The sequence below is a fragment of the Procambarus clarkii genome, chromosome 40, assembly GCF_040958095.1.
Source record: "Procambarus clarkii isolate CNS0578487 chromosome 40, FALCON_Pclarkii_2.0, whole genome shotgun sequence".
NCBI classification, from domain to species: Eukaryota; Metazoa; Arthropoda; class Malacostraca; order Decapoda; family Cambaridae; genus Procambarus; species Procambarus clarkii.
The window spans coordinates 13,650,120-13,669,216 of NC_091189.1; the positions used below are offsets into that span (position 1 = coordinate 13,650,120).

Here is a 19,097-nt window from a genome sequence, read left to right on the forward strand (position 1 = left end):
GTTGGCAGGCTTCTTGGTTGTCTGTTACTGGTAACAAGCTACGTACTCTTAAATGTTGTGTTTCCTCGTGGCAGTCCTCCTTCCACCGTAACCGGCGGTGGGAAACAGCTCTGGCGAGGTTGCGTATTGGCCATACTCGCTTAACCCATGGTCACTTGATGGAGCGCCGCCCTGCTCCTTATTGTCCTAGTTGCATTGTCCCTCTTACGGTCGTGCATGTCCTTCTTGAATGTCCTGACTTCCAGGACGAGCGTATGTCTTGCTTTCCGACCGCCCCTCGCGGTCACCTGTCCCTCGATAGAATTCTTGGTGACTCGGATACTTTTGATATCGTTCGCCTTATGCGTTTTTGTTCTCGTATTGGCATCCTTGGTGATATTTAGCGCCCTCTGATTATTTTGCGTATTTGATGGTGCTACATAGCCTTCCCGGTTTGGTGCCTTCTTTTGATAATTACTTACTTACTTCTAAGTGTAACCCAATAAAAATATCTGGGTCTTCCAGTATCCTCTGATTCCTGTGACTCGCTGCTCAGGGTAGCACTAGGCACAAAGTAGCAGCAGCTGCATCTTTCACTCTCGGATGTTTTCCTCTCTACTACTTAATTGCACATAGTGACAATTTACACAAAATTCCTGAATGATTCTTGGGTGAATAATATACCTTTACTCAGATATAAATTGTATTGTACTTTTAAAAGTATTGTAAAAGTATTGTACTTTTACTCAGATATAAATTGTATGTATACATATGTACAGTCTATAAATTAAAAGGTCACTTGAACTATGTACTGTATGTATATGAAAGTAGAAAAAATAAGGACAAAGGGATTCTATAGATACACAGTGACAGGAAAATGAGAGGCAAGAAGATAATAGTATGAATGAAGAGAGCACAACTGAGAGTATATGAGGAGTTAAGGCAACAACTAACCAGGAAGCACTTGTGTAAAAATGTAGGGAAGTGGATAAAGGAGATTGGTGGAATAGCCAGTGTAAATTTTAGAGATAACCACGGGAAATTGTTAATTGAAGTAGCAGCAAGATATAGGTGGAGAAAATACTTTGAAAACCTGATGAATGAAATTTGTAAAAGGAGTGAAAATGTCAAAATGATTGGTTTTTAGGATATGAGATTAGTGCAAGATATTGCTGTCGGTAAAATGTGGGATAGTTCCAGGTGTCGTTGATATTGTTACATAAATATTAAATGTGAAGAAAAAGTATTATAATGTGGAGAATTTGACTGGTGTGGAAAAGTTGTACAGAGGCTAACTGGATATACACAAAATAAAACTGAGATTGTATCATTGTATTAAAATAGCATTAATAAAGGCACTAATCTACTGTGTTGAATAAAGTGTGTAGCAAAATATTGGTTGGAAGAATACAGAAAATAAGCAAGAAGTTGGTTGTTGATGAAAAAGGTGGCTTCTTTGGTGGAAAAGACCGTGTGGATCATATATAGAACAGTACTGTATTTGCTTTGAAACTACTATTGGGGAAGGCATGTGAGAAAGATTGTAAGGTATACATGATTAAAGTTAATAGGGAGTCTGGAGAGTGATGAGCATGTATGGAGTTGGTAGAATTGTTATATGAAGCAAAGAGTTAATGAAGAAAGTAGATCATGTGAAAGAGTTAATGGTTAAATCAGTGATGGGTTTGAAATTAATGGCAGGGTTGTGTAACATCTTAATGATTAAATATACCTGTATAGTGAACAAAGTCATGAGGGAGGTCAGGCTTAAAATATTAAGTGTGTGAGCTTGGTGCATAAATGTGATAGATCAAATTTTATGTACATAGATGATGTTGGTCTATCAGAAAGTTAAAGATTTATGTAGGGTAATTTAAGTTTTATTAATATTTCTAAAAAGTGTCAATTACAGCTAACATTACTTAACCCCTAAACTGCAGGAATAGACAAAAGTATTAAAAAATCTAAGGGAGAGCATTAGTTTGCAGTCATACATAATAATATTTTTCCATATAGCCATTCAGGATTATGAAGTGTTACCTCTGCCATTAGTGGATGGCTCTGATGCTCAAATAAGCTACCGAATACAGTCTTAATTTTCTTTGTTACAAGTATAGAGGTAATGGTTAGCTTGAAGTTTTTTTTGTAAATAATTTATTTTAACTTTGATATCAGATAATATATTTAGTTGACAATATACCAATACTTGCGTAATAATGTGTATATACTGTACGATCAAAGTATACGTACAAATGTACTCTCCAACGTGGGCGGGTGGCAGAGGCAATACTTGCTTCTGAGCACAAATTTTGTGTTTGCTAGACTAATGCTATGGCAATTAAAGTATATTTTATGGAATTCCAGAAAATTTATATTACATATTGTTGTTTTGGCCATTGGGGAGGGAGGGTGATACAAGTTTACAAGTCATACTGACTTCTCATAATTCAACATTCTTCATAAATACAACTACTGTATATTATTTGCCAAAGCCACCTTGACATGCAGGACTGCATTCTATTTCTTGAGGTTCCTTTGCCCACTGAGCAGGTGTTCGTGCCTGAAAAAATATGCAAATTTAAATATTTTTGTACTATAGCACTTTTGTCATTTCCAAGAATGTATTAGAAACAAAAATATGTAAACTGAACTCATAGATATTAAAAAAATCATTGGATTGAGAACAAATACTATATGTAATTAAATTGTTGGAGACTACTTGTTTAAGTAATTTTGTTTAACTTACTCACCAAATCCTTCACCATTAATAGATGTCTGACATATTAACCTTCTACATCCAAAGATGTGCACTGTATTGTACAGTAATTGGCACTTGCCAAAACAATTTATATTGAAATTTGATAATTTTGCAGCCAGAACATCACAGAACATACATCAACAATGCCACACTTTCTAACAAAATTTATAACATGAAAGTTAATATTCTCACATGCTGCTAGAAAGATATGATAATCAAAATTGTTCTGTGTGCAAGTACTCGCAACAAATAATTAGTGTATACTCTTCATATACAATGTAAGCCTACTCAATCAGAACCAGTTTCTTCAAAAACGTTATTGTGAAAATTGTTGACAATGGTTCTTCCAGAAAACATACTGTAGATAAGATCTGGCAAGCAGTTCACGAATACAGCTGGTGGCTGTATTCTCTAAAAGAATCTAAACTCAAACTCTAAAAGAGTTTGTGTACATATTACCCGATGGGAGTGGCACAGTAGATTATACGTTTATCACTTGCTCAGCAAGTTAAAACACCACTTAGTCTGGCCAGTAATTGGTTAAATGACCACATATACAGCCTTACTTTTCACGACAGATTTTTATATGCCTGATAGGTTTTCTATTCCCAACGATGGGAAACCTAGGTCATCTCTATTTTTTGTCACTTTTTTTCAATATGTTCAAAAATTGTGCCGAGAAAGTAACCAGGCTTAAGAAAGATCACTTGCAAAGGTTCTTACTTATTTGACTCATCTGACAGTAACAAGGTGGGTCTCCAGCAGGACTCATTAGTAGAGTATGTAGCAACAATATACAGCATATTTTTTAAGTTCCCACTACTGGATACAATCATATCACTCCTATACTCTGCCATACATGACTGCTGCTATCTTTCTTTCCAGGGGGGTATGGCAGGATTATTAACAAAAGTCTATCTCATGAAGGTTGAGTAATATACTGAGCTTTAAAAAAACTGGTTCTCTCTTACTAACCAGCATAACACTTACTACAATAGACAGTGCATGGACTCCCTTCTTGAGCTCTTCACTCAGTGTAGCATTCACGAGTCGATGACGCTGCAATTATGAAAGCAATGTAATTTAGTTCAACGTGCATATACCTATCACTACACTATTTTTTTGCTTAGCATTAACTTCATTACTTATTTTCAATATAAAATATCAAGAGCACTTCACTCTGGCACTGTAGATCATAAATAGGCCTTGCTCACCACATTCTCTACAGACCATCTTACTAGCACATCTTCAATGTAATAATAAATAGCAACAGACAAAGAATTACACGTAATTTAAAGAGAAGATTTTTATTATACCTATAAGTATTTTATTGAATAGTTATACCTGAGATATGGCAATGAAAAATAATTATTATTCATCTTCTGATTTATAGGCTATCAAGTTAATAATGTTTAAAATTGAAGGAAAGTTGTTATTCCTTTTGCATATGTTGAGAAAGTTTACTGAAGCACATTTAAAACACTCGGCTACTAATTTTACAGCAAGATACAAAATTTACCTTGATCAGAGATAAGTCATTGAATGCTTCAGACACCACTAGAACTTTGAAATGGGTTTCAGAGCCTGGTGGTACATTGTGCATATAGGATTCATTCATAATCTCTATGTGAGTAGGGTGCAATGCCTCTTCCAATTTATTCCTCAGAGTTGATTCTACTGGACCACCTGGACAAAAAAAAAAAAATATATATATATATATATACCTAAAAAATTAATAATAAAGATAAAAGTACTAAACATCAGCTATTACACTTGCCCACAACCATTTTCCCACTGTAATTAATAGTCATATATACTATACAGTATTAATTTTATTATATATATATATATATATATATATATATATATATATGTCGTACCTAATAGCCAGAACGCACTTCTCAGCCTACTATTCAAGGCCCGATTTGCCTAATAAGCCAAGTTTTCATGAATTAATGTTTTTTCGTCTACCTAACCTACCTAACCTAACCTAACCTAGATTTTTTTGGCTACTTAACCTAACCTTACCTATAAATATAGGTTAGGTTAGGTTAGGTAGGGTTGGTTAGGTTCGGTCATATATCTACGTTAATTTTAACTCCAATAAAAAAAAATTGACCTCATACATAGAGAAAAGGGTTGCTTTATCATTTCATAAGAAAAAAATTATAGTAAATATATTAATTCAGGAAAACTTGGCTTATTAGGCAAATCAGCCCTTGAATAGTAGGCTGAGAAGTGAGTTCTGGCTACTAGGTACGACATATATATATATATATATATATATATATATATATATATATATGTCGTACCTAGTAGCCAGAATACACTTCTCAGCCTACTGTGCAAGGCCCAATTTGCCTAATAAGCCAAGTTTTCCTGAATTAATATATTTTCTCTAATTTTTTTCTTATGAAATGATAAAGCTACCTATTTCATTATGTATGAGGTCAATTTTGTTTTATTGGAGTTAAAATTAACGTAGATATATGACGGAACCTAACCAACCCTACCTAACCTAACCTAACCTATCTTTATAGGTTAGGTTACGTTAGGTAGCCGAAAAAGTTAGGTTAGGTTAGGTAGTCGAAAAACAATTAATTCATGAAAACTTGGCTTATTAGGCAAATCGGGCCTTGCATAGTAGGCTGAGAAGTGAGTTCTGGCTACTAGATACGACATTATATATATATATATATATATATATATATATATGGCACAACTCTCCTAAACACGAGAGTCAAGTATACAACTTTAGAACACTTTCCCACCAGGAGACTCGAACCCTAGCCAGCACAGAAGCCTTCCAGCAACTGGCATAACAGGTACGCCTTAACCCTCTCCACCACCTGCTCAGACCCTTAAAAGAGATGGTAATTTCGGAGTATTTAAATACCCCAAAGATCAACACCTCCCAAGAGCACCAGAGCAAGTGAGGGGTCATTTATACGTTAATTTCATCAAGTCCCTGTTAATATGGGGTATTTAAATAATCTTTAAATAATTATTTAAATAATCTTTGGGGTATTTAAATACTCCGAAATTACCATCTCTTTTAAGGGTCTGAGCAGGTGGTGGAGAGGGTTAAGGCGTACCTGTTATGCCAGTTGCTGGAAGGCTTCTGTGCTGGCTAGGGTTCGAGTCTCCTGGTGGGAAAGTGTTCTAAAGTTGTATATATATATGTATATATATATATATATATATATATATATATATATATATATATATATATATATATATATATATACACTGTATATATATTACATACAGTACAGTATGTATATTAGTACAGTTTAGTTTACAGTATGTATATTAGTACAGTACAATATATATATTACATGGCGAGTACAGTAGAACCTCGAGTGACGATTGCCTCAATTGGCGAGCATTTTGGGTAATGAGCGCCCAGATCGCCGACAATTCGTCTCGCATGGCGAGCGCTCGTATGAGTAACAACAACAACACATGGTGGGGTCGCGCTGCTTCTCGCACATTCTCGGATGCCTCCGGCGATGCAAATAAATTATGTTTTTTTTTTGTTTAATGATGCTGGGATATAAAGGGGTGACTGCTGAGATGTTGCAAAGCATCGAATGTTTTGTAGGAAAAAAAATGAAATTTTTTGAAAAAACAAAAAATGTCAAAAAGGTTCGTTCGGTGTTCGGCAAGTAGACTGCTCCATGTTTTTTAAATAAAAAACAAAAAAAAGGTGAAAGAATTTGAAAGGCGGACAAATGCCATAATGGTTCGTTCAGTGTGTGTCGGGTAGGCTGCTCCATTATTGAGACATAATTAAAAAAGACAAAACAAATTGAACACATTTGAAACAAAGAAAGATTGTCATAATGGAGCAGCCTACCTGACAAACACTGAAGAAACCTTTATGGCATTTATCTGTTTTTCAAATTGTTTCAACTTTTTTTTTTATTTTTCCTTTTTTTTAATTTAAGAAAAGTGGAGCTGCCTACCTGTCAAAACACTGAACGAACCCTTTGCTATAAAACTAATGAAAAAAATATTGAACAAATTTGAAGAAAGAAAATTGTCATAAAGGTTTGTTCAATGTATGTAAGGTAGGCTGCTCCATTATTTAAAACATCGAATATCATATTGTTGTTTTTGGTGGTAGAACGGATTAATTTAATTTCCACTATTGTCAATGGGGAAATTCGTTTTGTATGACGTCCGTTTCACATGACGATCATGGCGCCGGAACGGATTAAATTCGTTATTCAAGGTTCCACTGTATATATATATATATTTCGTTGAAAACGACAAAATTTTAGATTTATGATTCTGGCACGAACTTCTCAATATTTCTTATGTTTTTTCTACACTGAAGCAGAAAGTTGAAAAATTAACTACCAAAAGTATATTTTTACTTTTTTATTGGGATTGACGCCTAATGATGAGTTTCGTAAGGTCACGCCTCACATTCTCAAAGACAAATTCTACCGTGCTTAGAACCTGGTTATATCCTCTTATGGTGAGGTGGCTAGGTAACATATGGATGAATGGGTAACATATGGTCAAATGGCATTACATAGGGGATGTTAAACATATTTCAATATGTTTATTATTTTCATATTTCAACAAAATATGTTTAAAACAAAGGCTGCTACCAAAATATACTTATATATATATATATATATATATATGCAATTGACGATCACAAAACACTGATCATTTTATGCGGAAAATCCACAGAGAAATATGAAAAATGTTGAGAAATATGAGAAATATGAAAAATGAGTCAGTCTGGTGTTGACAAAGGCTTTAACAAAGCCGAAACGTTCACCTCATTTCATATTTCTCTGTGGATTTTCCGCATATATATATATATATATATATATATATATATGTCGTACCTAGTAGCCAGAACTCACTTCTCAGCCTACTATGCAAGGCCCGATTTGCCAAATAAGCCAAGTTTTCATGAATTAATGTTTTTTCGTCTACCTAACCTACCTAACCTAACCTAACCTAGCTTTTTTTGGCTACCTAACCTAACCTTGCCTATAAAGATAGGTTAGGTTAGGTTAGGTAGGGTTGGTTAGGTTCGGTCATATATCTACGTTAATTTTAACTCCAATAAAAAAAAATTGACCTCATACATAGTGAAAAGGGCAGCTTTATCATTTCATAAGAAAAATATTTTAGAAAATATATTAATTCAGGAAAACTTGGCTTATTAGGCAAATCGGGCCTTGCATAGTAGGCTGAGAAGTGAGTTCTGGCTACTAGGTACGACATATATATATATATATATATATATATATATATATATATATATATATATATATATATATACAATCTTTGGACAACACCCACCAGTGGGACTCGAACCCAGAAAGCACAACTACCTTCCAGTAGCTGGCATAACTAGTATGCTTTAACCCACTACGCCATCAGACCTTACAAAAGAAGTAGATAGTTCGAGATATATATATCTCAAACATCTCTACCTCCCGAAGGCACCAGATGAGTGAGGGGTCAGTCTGCAATTTTCGTCAAGCCACTGTCAATGTGAGAGAACTCGTGTCCAGCTTATAAGCCTATACTTGCATAAACCACAAGTGAAGATAAACAATCTTTGGACAACACCCACCAGTGGGACTCGAACCCAGAAAGCACAACTACCTTCCAGTAGCTGGCATAACTAGTATGCTTTAACCCACTACGCCATCAGACCTTACAAAAGAAGTAGATAGTTCGAGATATATATATCTCAAACATCTCTACCTCCCGAAGGCACCAGATGAGTGAGGGGTCAGTCTGCAATTTTCGTCAAGCCACTGTCAATGTGAGAGAACTCGTGTCCAGCTTATAAGCCTATACTTGCATAAACCACAAGTGAAGATAAACAATCTTTGGACAACACCCACCAGTGGGACTCGAACCCAGAAAGCACAACTACCTTCCAGTAGCTGGCATAACTAGTATGCTTTAACCCACTACGCCATCAGACCTTACAAAAGAAGTAGATAGTTCGAGATATATATATCTCAAACATCTCTACCTCCCGAAGGCACCAGATGAGTGAGGGGTCAGTCTGCAATTTTCGTCAAGCCACTGTCAATGTGAGAGAACTCGTGTCCAGCTTATAAGCCTATACTTGCATAAACCACAAGTGAAGATAAACAATCTTTGGACAACACCCACCAGTGGGACTCGAACCCAGAAAGCACAACTACCTTCCAGTAGCTGGCATAACTAGTATGCTTTAACCCACTACGCCATCAGACCTTACAAAAGAAGTAGATAGTTCGAGATATATATATCTCAAACATCTCTACCTCCCGAAGGCACCAGATGAGTGAGGGGTCAGTCTGCAATTTTCGTCAAGCCACTGTCAATGTGAGAGAACTCGTGTCCAGCTTATAAGCCTATACTTGCATAAACCACAAGTGAAGATAAACAATCTTTGGACAACACCCACCAGTGGGACTCGAACCCAGAAAGCACAACTACCTTCCAGTAGCTGGCATAACTAGTATGCTTTAACCCACTACGCCATCAGACCTTACTGGTGCCTTCGGGAGGTAGAGATGTTTGAGATATATATATCTCGAACTATCTACTTCTTTTGTAAGGTCTGATGGCGTAGTGGGTTAAAGCATACTAGTTATGCCAGCTACTGGAAGGTAGTTGTGCTTTCTGGGTTCGAGTCCCACTGGTGGGTGTTGTCCAAAGATTGTTTATCTTCACTTGTGGTTTATGCAAGTATAGGCTTATAAGCTGGACACGAGTTCTCTCACATTGACAGTGGCTTGACGAAAATTGCAGACTGACCCCTCACTCATCTGGTGCCTTCGGGAGGTAGAGATGTTTGAGATATATATATCTCGAACTATCTACTTCTTTTGTAAGGTCTGATGGCGTAGTGGGTTAAAGCATACTAGTTATGCCAGCTACTGGAAGGTAGTTGTGCTTTCTGGGTTCGAGTCCCACTGGTGGGTGTTGTCCAAAGATTGTTTATCTTCACTTGTGGTTTATGCAAGTATAGGCTTATAAGCTGGACACGAGTTCTCTCACATTGACAGTGGCTTGACGAAAATTGCAGACTGACCCCTCACTCATCTGGTGCCTTCGGGAGGTAGAGATGTTTGAGATATATATATCTCGAACTATCTACTTCTTTTGTAAGGTCTGATGGCGTAGTGGGTTAAAGCATACTAGTTATGCCAGCTACTGGAAGGTAGTTGTGCTTTCTGGGTTCGAGTCCCACTGGTGGGTGTTGTCCAAAGATTGTTTATCTTCACTTGTGGTTTATGCAAGTATAGGCTTATAAGCTGGACACGAGTTCTCTCACATTGACAGTGGCTTGACGAAAATTGCAGACTGACCCCTCACTCATCTGGTGCCTTCGGGAGGTAGAGATGTTTGAGATATATATATCTCGAACTATCTACTTCTTTTGTAAGGTCTGATGGCGTAGTGGGTTAAAGCATACTAGTTATGCCAGCTACTGGAAGGTAGTTGTGCTTTCTGGGTTCGAGTCCCACTGGTGGGTGTTGTCCAAAGATTGTTTATCTTCACTTGTGGTTTATGCAAGTATAGGCTTATTAGCTGGACACGAGTTCTCTCACATTGACAGTGGCTTGACGAAAATTGCAGACTGACCCCTCACTCATCTGGTGCCTTCGGGAGGTAGAGATGTTTGAGATATATATATCTCGAACTATCTACTTCTTTTGTAAGGTCTGATGGCGTAGTGGGTTAAAGCATACTAGTTATGCCAGCTACTGGAAGGTAGTTGTGCTTTCTGGGTTCGAGTCCCACTGGTGGGTGTTGTCCAAAGATTGTTTATCTTCACTTGTGGTTTATGCAAGTATAGGCATATATATATATATATATATATATATATATATATATATATATACTGTATATATTTTTTTTTTTAAAACCTAGAAGGGGTACCACCTCTGGTGCAAGTGTAGGGACCCATAGCCTCGGAGAAGAAAATAAAGAGTACTCAGAGAAGACCTTGTGGATCCTCACTGAACACTTTGATATTTTCTTCTCCTACCACCCCTATTCTTTTGGTGTGTATATTTATCTAATTTTATTTGAAAATGTCATTACACAAAAAAAGTTACAATATTGATTACATGCAGAGTACAAGGCTGCTTATCACAAGTTGAACAGCTCCTCCAGCTCCTCAGATGGCGGGCAGGAACCGTGGATGCAGTGAGCATTTCCTCTCTGGATTGCCACACTAAGGCGCTGAAAAAGAAAACTGGCAGCTCTAGGGTCTCTAGTTGTTTCGATTAACATAGACCCCAACTCCTTCAAAAAGCTAGCAGCACTTTTACCCCAGGCACCAAGTGTCTCTGAGGCACTGGGGACAAAATTGTGGTGGTGCTCAAGGTCTCTGTATTTACGTGACTTGGCCGCTTCCCGGTGATTGGCAGCTCCTCCTGCTTGTGTAGCACTGAAGTCAACATAGGTATTGGCTAAAGTTGAAACGCAAGTGTAGTCCCACACCAACTGTCTACCATTCTTCCAGGGGTTCACCGTAATTCCGTCTGGGTGACCGACAGGCTCATCAGAGTTGCGGGACATTAGGTAACGGGGCTCTCTCTCTGCTGGACAACCGGCTGTGGTAAGGCTTCTCTTAATAATGTCATTAACCTCGCCGTGTCTTGCATGCCATCCTCCCGTCCTTTGGCAAAGAAGGCCATGCCGTCCATATCTGTCGGCCTCTGCCTCGCCGCAAATACACCTGTATTCAGTGTGGATTGGGGCAGTGAGGCGGAGAGCCACGGCAATTCGGAGGGCCTGCGGTGTGAGACGGGTGCCGGTTACTGACATTGGGGTTGCTAATAGGAAATCACCTGCATGGGGAGCTGCTACAGCTCTAAGTCGGGCAGTGTCATGTGGTGTTGTTGCAGCTCCTAGCAAAGTTGCAGCTTCTTGGTCGGCAATGGGGCGATCCCAGCTGGATTGCTTATGGGCTTCAGAAGACGGGGCTTCAGATGGGCTTTATATATATATATATATATATATATATATATATATATATATATATATATATATATATATATATTATGTACACACACTGTACAGTATATACCAGTCTGCTAGAAATTTGTCGCTTTCTGTATTTCTTTCTGTATTTCTTTTCTGTATTTCTTTCTGTAATCTGTATTTCACAGTGACTGATACAAAATCCAGATGTAAACTAAAAAAATTCAGAATTCCAGAGGGATGATTTGGTAGTAAAATCAGTCTGTTACATGGAGGTCTGGATCTTGTAGGTACCACTTAAAATTTTATGACAATTAGATTTTAGTTTTTCTTATTTCCAGTCCCTGAGCCCATTATGTGCCTCTGTAACCCTTTCCACTACTGCCCACAAGATGGTTATGGTGTGCATAATAAATGAACTAAACTAATTTTTATTTCTTATTAGATTTTCTTGCAAGTTTTTTAATGCAGCATTGTGCTGCTTCATTCATTTACATTCTTGCCAACAGAGTGAGTAGCAGTGGTTAGAGCACCTTCTGTTTTTCTATCCTGGCTTCAGCTGTCTAAATACTGTAGATCTATAGCCTTTCCAGGAACTGTTGTACAGGTAGCTTTCCCAGCAGATAACCATAATAGGCCAGTATCAACTGCAGACCAAAAGGTCTCAATCTCAAAAAGATAAATCAATCTGTTCTTAACCCAAATTAATGATGAAAAATGTATAATGCTCCTCTATTATTAACTTTTTCAACTAGACCTTAAATTCAAAACCTTCCTGTCACTTTATTTGCAGCTTATCATTTTAATTAATGGTAAAACAGGTTCAAGCATAAGTAATTACTTACCTGATGCCATTACATGAAGATGTGCACTGATTTTGGTTGAAAATATAGCAGATGAAGCAAATCTTTGTATTGTGCCTGTAGGAAAAAAACACAATAAAACCAAATTGAATTTAATGAAACAACAATTTCTGGGTGATCCTGGTGGCTTCTTGAAGCTATCTTGCTGAGATGACTTCTCCCTACTGAGTCACAGCTGCCTGAACCTGACCCCATCCCCCTCACTCATCAACTCCTCAAGGGAGTTGATGATTGTTATGATCACCCTCACTGAGAAAGCATCTAGAAAGTAAATAAATCAATACAAACAAACTAATACAAGCAATCATTGAAAATGAAGCACTGAAACAGTCAAATGACTGCAAATGATTCACTTGAAGTGAGCTTGAGCCATCCAGTGTGAAACTATTGGCATCCCAGGAGCTCCAGACTCACAATTCAGCATTGTGCCATTTAGCAGCTCATAGACCACAAATCAGCATACCTGGTAGAGGGAAGGGAATCAGGGAACCACCAGTGGCTCCCCAAAGCCACCTAACAACAGAGAAGATGGAAAACCTGGGACTTACCCATTCCAGAACCACTATGGAGCAGGAACAAGCCAGGATGCATCCCAAAGGACTAACAGTCTGAGCAAAAACAAACATGTGAAGGCCAGAAAGGAGAAGCAAGGAAGCTGGAGAAGACAAAATGCTCTGTAGGACCACCGATCCCAGCAGTTGGAGTCAGAAATAACCAGGACACTATCCCGAAAAGAGAGGCGGTGCACCTGACCATGCTCGAGATCAAGGTACAAAGTCTGTGCAGAGTAGAGGGGAGAACACTGAACCCTACACTACTGGTCCCCCACCATGCCCTCAAAGGGGCAAGTTGTGAAAGAGCTAAGGGGGGAGAAAAACCCCAAGAGGAAGGACCCATCTGCAAGAACTTATGATGAAACCAATCAGAAAAGGAAAGGCCAAAAGAATCAGAAACCACCAGAGGCGCCTCTCAGTAACACAGGAGGAGAAGGGAGGGACCAAGCCAAAACAAGCCTTGGCAAGCATGGACAGCAATGTGAACCAGACAAGGAAAACTGCCAAGCAAACATAAAACCCATTAAGCCAAAGAATGTCAAGACAGATGCCTGCAGGATAGAATCCTGACAAGCATCCAAGCATTACAGGAAGGGAAGGGAAAGGAACTATCAGGGGAAATTGACAAGCCATTACAACTATATAGCACTGGAAAGGGATCAGGATAAGGATTTGGGATGAAAAGTGGGAAGGAATGGTGCCCAGCCACTTGGATGGTCAGGAATTGAACGCCAACCTGCAAGACTGTCGCTCTACTGTCCAGCGCAAGTGGTTGGGCGAGCATTGTAGGAGCCATGCAGAAATACACAAAAGACAAACAAAGAATGTTTGGAAGCCAGAGGAAAACTGGAACCCCACAAGTGACTGCAAGAATAAACTTGAAAGAGGGCAGGGCCAAAGGGAAGCAAAAGCCAGCAACCATAGGAGCTGTAAAACCAATCTAATAAAAAACAGAAGGCAGTAAGCAAGAACCCTATGGAACATGATGCAACCAAGGACACTGAACAGGACATAGAAGTAAGACCTAGAGAGAAGCAGCCAAGAAAATGTGTTTCAAATATAAAGGAGGATAAGAAAAACCCTACCAGAGTGGAACAAAACCCCCACAGAGGGAAGCAGAGACCAGGAAAGTTTGAAGGCCACCCAGGGACCCACCTTGAGCCACTGCCATCCTCTGAAGTTCACCATGAAGTCCACCAGAGCTGAGCTCTGTGCTTGATGTCAAGACAGAGGGAAAGGCATCACCACACTATGAAAGGATCCAAGCTAAATACTATCTCCCTCCCAAGACCCTGGTGAAAAGCAATGGGTCAACTGTCTCGGATGTTGAAGCAGAAATGTGGGGTGGACCCCTGGAGAAGGCCGAGCTACGTCCATGACTTCGAAACCCTCAAATGTCATGTAGCCCGGAGCAAACAAAAGAGGGGTGTGAATACAGGAATGGTCAGCAAAAATGTAAAACAGACAGAAAAAAAGAAACAGAAAAACAAAAATCCACAGTTCAAGGTCCCAAAAATCTAGATAACAAAAAGGACCAACTCCAGGTCAACCACTTGGGCAAGCGACCCAAAGCAGCTGCCACTTGTGGAGCCTCATCATTACAAAAAAAAATGAACTCATTCAAGAATGAACTTATAGTTATCTTAGCGATAAAAAATAAAGTTAGAAAAAATATTTAGTGGGAAGACAGTAGAGCTAAGGTGAGTCAGTGAGTTAAGGGTGATGATGGAACTTGCAATATCCCCCTAACATGCAAACCAATCCCCGGAATGGAAACCAAATGAGTCAATATCCCCAAAAATCTAAGCTAATTCTCATTGCAGGCTCCAGCCACCAACAATAGGTACCTACCCTGGCAGAGCAAGAGCCTGAAGCCTTCCATGCCCAGAAATCACACACAGGAGCCAATCCTCGACACCTCTTGAACAAACCCGCTCCCTGCTCGTTATCCCAAAGATCTAGCTGGAAATTATCCACAAAATCTATCAACTTCCCTGGGATACCAGGCGTTGTAACTATCTGATCTCTTGAATATAGTTGCCTTACGGTAAAAACAACCCTGCTGGCAGCAAATGCAACAAGCTTCCTGGCGACCCGTAAGTGGCTCAGAAGCTAGGTGTTCACACAAACGTCAAGGTTCTCAAAATTCTTGATTCAGGAATCCCACAGAGCACAGTAGATTCTTCTTCTTTATGGTACGTGCAGTGTGCGTGAAGGTTCCCACCTCCAGATGACTGCACAGAGCAGAGTCGGCAGAATGAGTACTGGGACCAGGAGGCTGGGGTGTTTGTTGATGGTCGCTTCTACTCCGGGAGAGGTAAGTTTATATTTTCTATGAGCAGAGTTGAAGGTTGCCTCTGAAAAAAAGTTTACATTTCTAAGTATATACACCTCTGTTTTGCCTTTAGTCCAATTTAACAGTTAGTTTAGTTCATTTATTATGCACTCCACCCCATACCCATCCTCTGGGCGGTAATGGAAAGGGTTACAGAGGCACGTAATTCAGTCCCTGAGCCCATTCTGTGCCTCTGTAACCCTTTCCACTACCGCCCACAGGATGGGCATGGGGTGAATAATAAATGAACTAAACTAAGTGTTAAATTGGAGTAGAGATAAAATAGAGGTGTACTTACCTGGCTGTCTTGCTCTTGTTTACAAGAGCAAGACAGCAAGGTACCAATGTTTACAGCACCTTGAGAAAGGATGTAGGTTGCATCCGAAATTTTGGTTTCAATACACTTGTGTATTTGGTCTTTCCTTCATCTTCATTAAAGTACTACGGCATTGAAGTAAGTTTTTCAAAATGTATCAGCACAAAATAGAAAACGAAACAATTGATATAAATTAGAAAACGAAACAATTTATATAAATTGGATAAATTTGGATTTAAGGTCACCTTGGCATCACGACACTTCATGGCCATTAAGATACTCACACAAGAAGGACCACTCATCATTCGCACAACATACATTCGTCCAAATACTGGCCTACCAATGCAAGAACTAACAAAACTCTTTAATGACACTAACATACCTCTCATTATGATGGCAGATCTCAATGCATAACATAATACATTCGACCACAACAGCTACATTAACTATACCTTAAAAAATAACTCATTACTTTGACCTGACTTCCTTACATCTTTTTCACGAACTGACTCTAGAAGACCTGATACGAACCCATGACATAGCGCTCGCGGAACGCCAGGCGAGTGTCTTACCACTACACCACGGAGACTGTATTATTATAACAGATTTTCCACTACACAGATACGGCCAAGTATTATGGGACTTAAAACACTACAAAATCACATTATAACTAGCTTAGATAGTGACCACACTAAACAATGGAATCATCTCATAGCTCAAGCGGAAAACACAGGAAAACAACTCCGCGAGAATTTGGAAATTCGTCAAAAAGAGTCAAAAGGCAACACGTACACATAATGCAAACACATCATTCACACCAGTATAAATATAAATGGCCCTGATGATATTCTCATCATGTTTAACACAACTGGCAAAACATTTTTCATCCACCCAGCTCAACCCTCAACACTTCCTAACATCCACACCCAGCTCAACCCTCAGCACTTCCTAACATCCACACCCACCTCAACCCTCAGCACTTCCTAACATCCACACCCACCTCAACCCTCAGCACTTCTTAACATCCACACCCACCTCAACCCTCAGCACTTCCTAACATCCACACCCACCTCAACCCTCAGCACTTCCTAACATCCACACCCACCTCAACCCTCAGCACTTCCTAACATCCACACCCACCTCAACCCTCAGCACTTCCTAACATCCACACCCACCTCAACCCTCAGCACTTCCTAACATCCACACTACCTCAACCCTCAGCACTTCCTAACATCCACAACCACTTCAACCCTCAGCACTTCTTAACATCCACACCCACCTCAACCCTCAGCACTTCCTAACATCCACACCACCTCAACCTTCAGCACTTCCTAACACTCACACCACCTCAACCCTCAGCACTTCTTAACATCCACACCCACCTCAACCCTCAGCACTTCCTAACACCCACACCCACCTCAACCCTCAGCACTTCCTAACATCCACACCACCTCAACCTTCAGCACTTCCTAACACTCACACCACCTCAACCCTCAGCACTTCTTAACATCCACACCCACCTCAACCCTCAGCACTTCCTAACACCCACACCCACCTCAACCCTCAGCACTTCCTAACATCCACACCACCTCAACCTTCAGCACTTCCTAACACCCACACCCACCTCAACCCTCAGCACTTCCAAACATACGAACAGTAGACACTTGGCTACACCAAACCCAACGACACACTTCTAATATCATTCACCTTGACAGCCTAAACTCCCAAACAGAGCTGCAAACTCGCCTTACTGTAGACAAAGCCAAGATTGCTGTCATGGGCACTCTTCGTAGAGCCCTTGGTGCATCTGGCATCAGTCAAACTCTAGTCAAACAATTACCTGACTCTAATGACTGACTTGTACAACTTTTCTCTCGCCTCTGGATATTTCCCTCTTCCTTTTAAACCAGCCACGGCCATCTCATTCATACCAAAACCAGGAATACCTCACACTGATCCCCCAAACTACAAACTAATAAGCCTACTTTAGACACTAAAGTTTTTGAACGATTAGCCAACAACAGATTCTAAGATCACTTAGAAACAATAAACTACTTAAATATAAACAGTTTGGATTCAGGCCTCACCGAGCCACACAAGACGCTCTTAACATTATAGCCAATTACATTCACATAAATGATCACTAGGGACGAAAAGCAGCACTCATCACAAAAGACATAGAACAAGTACTTGACACAGTCGGGCAAGGAGTAAAATTCAAATTCTAATAACTTTCAACTTCCTCCCATTACGAAAAAACTGCTTTGTAGCTACTGAGACAACAGAACAATGCAAATTAAATTCCTTTAGATACTTTGACCATTTTAACCTGAAGGCCGGAGTACCTGAAGGCTCTGTTCTTGTTCCAGTACTTTACATTCTCTACATAAATGACATTCTTGTCATTCTTGACCCAATACGTCGCAACTCACCATATGCTTCCCTGACGATGTCGCTCACCTCATTACTACGAACTCAATAGATAACTTATCACACCGAATTGGCATAGTAACAGTTCACTTTGTAGTAAATAGGTACCCGGGTGTTAGGTAGCTGCAACCCGTCCTCGACTCAAGTCCATTACATTCAGCGGTCAACCCCACAGACGCATTCATAAATTTTAACATGCTGTTCATTCAAAACAGGAATTTTCTCAACTATAAATTAATATTATAATATATTAGCATATTGTGTATATATAGGCATAGGATAGGTTAGGTTAGGTGTTTAGGTTCTGTTGGCGATTATTTGTATTTGGAGTACGTGGGTGAAGCATTTATAGCGTTGCGATTCGAACAAAATTCGTCAGTGAAGCACTTGTTCCGGATATGTTCGAACGTCAGCAGTTGTGAGTCGTGTGTAAACTGCTTTTCATTCATAAACAGGGGGTTTGGCGGGTGCACGGAATCACTTTTGGATCTTTGTTTGGAGGACGGGCTGGGTAATTGTTGTGGGGTTGCATCCTGGGGAACCTTACCTTGCAACCCGTCCTCGACTCAAGTCCATTACATTCAGCGGTCAACCCCACAGACGCATTCATAAATTTTAACATGCTGGTTATTCAAAACGGAAATTTTCTCAAGTATAAATTAATATTATAATATATTAGCATATTGTGTATAAATAGGCATAGGTTAGGTTAGGTATGGTGTTTAGGTTCTGTTGGCGATTATTTGTATTTGTAGTACGTGGGTGAAGCATTTATAGCGTTGTGGTTCGAACAAAATTCGTCAGTGAAGCACTTGTTCCGGATATGTTCGAACGTCAGCAGTTGTGAGTCGTGTGTAAACCGCTTTTCATTCATAAACAGGGGGTTTGGCGG

At 39.4% G+C, this 19,097-nt stretch overlaps 1 protein-coding gene across 3 annotated transcripts; it reads right to left on the reverse strand.

Annotated features, from left to right (window-relative positions):
• Window positions 1–664: 664 nt before the first annotated feature.
• On the reverse strand, window positions 665–18,711 carry LOC123757907 (bolA-like protein 1). Of its 3 annotated transcripts, XM_045741841.2 has the most exons (6): window positions 18,208–18,711; window positions 14,976–15,481; window positions 12,553–12,627; window positions 4,257–4,423; window positions 3,728–3,796; window positions 665–2,539 (listed from the first exon to the last, which is right to left on the reverse strand). In XM_045741841.2, exons 2-6 carry the CDS (start codon window positions 15,004–15,006, stop codon window positions 2,459–2,461), a joined length of 423 nt encoding a protein of 140 aa, XP_045597797.1. In that variant the 5' UTR covers window positions 15,007–15,481; window positions 18,208–18,711; the 3' UTR covers window positions 665–2,458. The 3 variants fall into 3 exon arrangements, with proteins under 3 accessions (XP_045597797.1, XP_045597798.1, XP_069194804.1); XM_045741842.2 differs by lacking the exon at window positions 12,553–12,627; XM_069338703.1 differs by lacking the exons at window positions 12,553–12,627; window positions 14,976–15,481; window positions 18,208–18,711 and adding an exon at window positions 6,076–6,597.
• Between the last annotated feature and the right edge of the window lie 386 nt (window positions 18,712–19,097).